General features: G+C 31.5%; 1 protein-coding gene across 1 annotated transcript; it reads left to right on the top strand.

Moving 5' to 3' along the window:
• Positions 1-1,155: 1,155 nt before the first annotated feature.
• On the top strand, positions 1,156-2,875 carry LOC120320258 (FERM domain-containing protein 3-like; the record flags this gene model as incomplete). The annotated part of the gene is made up of 1 exon (XM_039369835.1): positions 1,156-2,875. A coding segment is annotated over one exon (599 nt), but the record flags the coding sequence as incomplete, so codon positions are not given.
• Between the last annotated feature and the right edge of the window lie 867 nt (positions 2,876-3,742).

Below are 3,742 nucleotides of genomic sequence, written 5' to 3'. Positions count from 1 at the left end.
CTTTAGTTCTAAGAGTTTAGGCTTATATTCATTCCTATCTGTTTTTTGCATTGAAAAATAAACCTCATTTCAGTTCACCCACACAAAAAAGTAATTAAATAAAGCTGGACTCTAAATGGAGTTGTATAATTTTAGAAGACTGTACAAAAAATTAGTGTTTGTTGCAAATTTACATAGAGATCTCTTTTAATTTAGAGTTGCTAACTTTGAAGCTAAATGGCATAAGCATAACTGTTAAAACAGCAAAACGTCAATTTCACAGATTAACAGTAGATAAAAATTTGTACGGATAATTACTTTATATTCAATTAGTTAATATCATTTGTTGTGATTTATGCTATTTGCACACTGCTGTTTACACAAATTGATTCAAATTATACTATCAGCTGCATGATTTGTATATTGGTATCATTACACAAAGTTGATGCAAATGATGCAATTTGTAGTTTAACCATATTAGGAGTAATGAAAACCTTTTCCTCCAGTTAGTTCATTCAAACTGTCTTACATACTGTAATGCATTTTGTCACTTATGACATCCTTGTAATATTGATTAATATTATATCTTGAGAAATAGAATTACGTGATAACCAGTATTTCCCATCAATCTGTATTTTCTCATTTACTGCTATCAATAGTCTATTAATAGATTATGATACATCATAATGTATCATAAACACATATTATACGTGTGTCTGATAATGCAAGTACAGTATTTATCATGGTTTTAGAATCATGGAATATAGTTCTGTGCAATGAAATAACCAAAGATTTTCATTTCAGGTTTACAAAATGCAGATTTTTATTTTTAAAAAACTTGGATTTTGTAATAAAATGAATAATGGTAACGAGTTATATTTAGCTTGCTGAACTAGGAAGAAGTCCCCTTCACTTAATATAAACCAGTTAATGGTTAAATTGCAAGCAGTTTTTTCTGCAGTTGTTTATGTTTTGTCTATAGCAGTGTTTCTCAACCTTGACAATTTTAAGGCATGTGGACTTCAACTCCCAGAATTCCACAGCCAGCAACGCTGGCTGTGGAATTCTGGGAGTTGAAGTCCACATGCCTTATAATTGTCAAGGTTGAGAAACACTGGTCTATAGTTTTATCTCCTTGAAATGTAAGTTTGAGAATCTAAAAGTGCCATTTTACAGGAATCCAGCTGCCGAAAGAAGATGATATTTCTCTCCCTGTGATATCAAGCTCTCCAACTAAAGAAACAGATGATGGTTCAGATCTTTCCGTTGAGGAGGGTGAGAAAATCAAAGAGGAGCCTTTAACAATTTCAGAATTGATCTACAATCCAAGCACCAGCTTGCTCCCCACTCCTGTTAATGATGAGGAGATAGACCTTCTCTTTCAAACTTCTCCAAGGGCAGAAAATGGGAAAGAAGATACAGATTCATTTGAGGAACTGGAGGCGGATGAAAATGCATTCTTGGTTGCAGAGGAGGAAGAGTTGAAGGAAGCCCGAAAAGCACTTAGGTGGAGCTATGACTTTTTGATGGGTAACTTGAAGGTAAATGCTGCTGTGAAGAGTTTTTCCAGACTTCTTTTTGTTGGGCTTGGGCTATTGCTTGTGGTTTTCCCTCTACTACTTGTCCTTCTGGAATCAGACCTTGACATCTCTTTCCTCCATGAAATCCGCCAGACACCAGAGTTTCAACAATTTCACATTGAATATTACTGTCCTCTCAGACAGTGGATAGCCTGCAAAGTAGACTTCATTAGCCATTTGTTTGGCAGCTCTTAAACATAAAAAAAAAATGTGCAAAACTAAGGGCTATATTCAAAACTAGTGAATTTTAGTCAGTAGTTAGGTGCTCATAAACATCCTGCAGGTTATCTTCAATTAGTTCTTTATTTTGATAGACAATAACTTCAAAATTCTTACATTTACTTTTCGTAATTGAATAATTGATGTAGTAGTGGCCTTTAAGTAACCAAAAAGCAGTCTTTATTTTTATTTGCTTTCCTGTTTTTATCAGTAATTAAGCTGAAGAGAAAGCTATCATTTCTACCATATCAAGCCATGATATCCTAATTTTAAGTATTTACTACAAGTAGAAGAGGATGCTTTTGAATATATTCCTTAGTAAAACAATATCTACTAACCAATGCCTATATAAGTACCTACCAATTGCTCGGGTTTTATTATTTTTTTTGTTTGATTTTTTTCATTTAAAAATATTTTTATGTCTTTACAAATTTTGGTAAATTTTTAGCAAATGCAATTTCTGAAAATATTTAATGTACAGATGAATAAATGCACAAAGACATAACATGAATTTTTAAAGCGTTTTATCATTTTTAAAAAAGACTAATATTCTTCAAGATATGCACAAGGTGAATAATTCAGATGGAAAACAAGCATGTCTGATCTATATGGAAAGACTGATTAACAAGTTTTTGGAAGAATTATACATTAGGATAAATCAGTGTAACTGTGATTTATAGGTGAGAATTCCATGGGAGGAGAAGATACTCCTTTCTTTGTACAGTGTTTTTTTTTCTGTATGCACAATCAGCTCGGAAGGGTATTTGCAGAAAAAAATCAGTGGATGCAGAAATGGTTAAGCATACTCTCCTATCGGTTTAACCTGTCCTGCATATTCCTCATGTCTCTGAGGAATATTAATATTAAGCAGCAGATACATGACCAGTATAATGTATAGTACCACATTGCAGAAGCTGTTCTGAAACTGAAGAGTGGGATATAATTTTCTCAAGATGGAAATTTGGATTTTTACTTTGATGCACTCATGAAAGTTTTTCTTTGCAAAGTAGTACAAATACAGTTTTGAGGGAGATTTAGAAATTTTGAATTGAGTGTACATGATTGTAAGTTACAGAGAAATGGTGATTTAAAAAAAATAAAAATAAAGCTAAACTTACTAAAATACATAACAAAGATAGAAGTTTCTGTGAAAAACTTCTGTGAATTTCAGACACCTGGAAAAAGTTAATTTCTGATTATATTCATTATTTTTCATTACGATAAATCCCAAAGTCACAATTTCATGCCATTATTTTTAAGCATGCTTTCTTACCTGGTGTAATTAACAATGGATGCACATGATTTATTTATAAAAAGTCCTTTTGAAGTGGTGTATTGTTATCTTTGTTGTCTTGATGGAGATTTTGTGCCTGTGTAAAACACCAAGCTCTTTTAAGAGGATGTGACTAAAATCTCATGTATTTAAAGAAGATCAACATTTTCACATGCCCAATTTTCAAATGTATGGAGGTAGAAGCAGAAGAACTAAACTGAATAGCATATTTGCCAATCTGGATTTCATGAGACAAAATTCACTCTTCCCCTTTCCTAACTATACCAGCAATATTTACACACAGTCCTACACTTGTTTCCTTAGAAATATGTTCAGTTTAGATCCTTGTTCGAGATTAATAAGATTACAGCCTTTTGTTTCAAGGAAGCTCCCAAAGCATTCTTGTTCTATTAAAGTTTTAGAATTGGTGTCTATTATTACAAAATAATAAATTATTATTTTTTAAATAATTGAATAAATGTATGAAGTACTTAAAGTACATTTTAAACTTAAAGTTAAATTTTTTAAAAAATATTTTTATTTACATTTCCTATTAAAAATATTGCAACAAAACCTAATCCATATTTCATCTACTTTCTAATATATAAACCTTTCTAACTAACTCCCATGTAATTCCCATGTGCTTAATTAAAAATCAGATTGTGTTTGTAATTTGTATAAAGAATATGTA

The sequence above is a fragment of the Crotalus tigris genome, unplaced genomic scaffold, assembly GCF_016545835.1.
Source record: "Crotalus tigris isolate CLP2741 ecotype Arizona unplaced genomic scaffold, ASM1654583v1 scf7180000021269.431029, whole genome shotgun sequence".
In the NCBI taxonomy this organism is placed as follows: Eukaryota; Metazoa; Chordata; class Lepidosauria; order Squamata; family Viperidae; genus Crotalus; species Crotalus tigris.
This window is presented reverse-complemented; position numbering and strand designations above follow the sequence as displayed.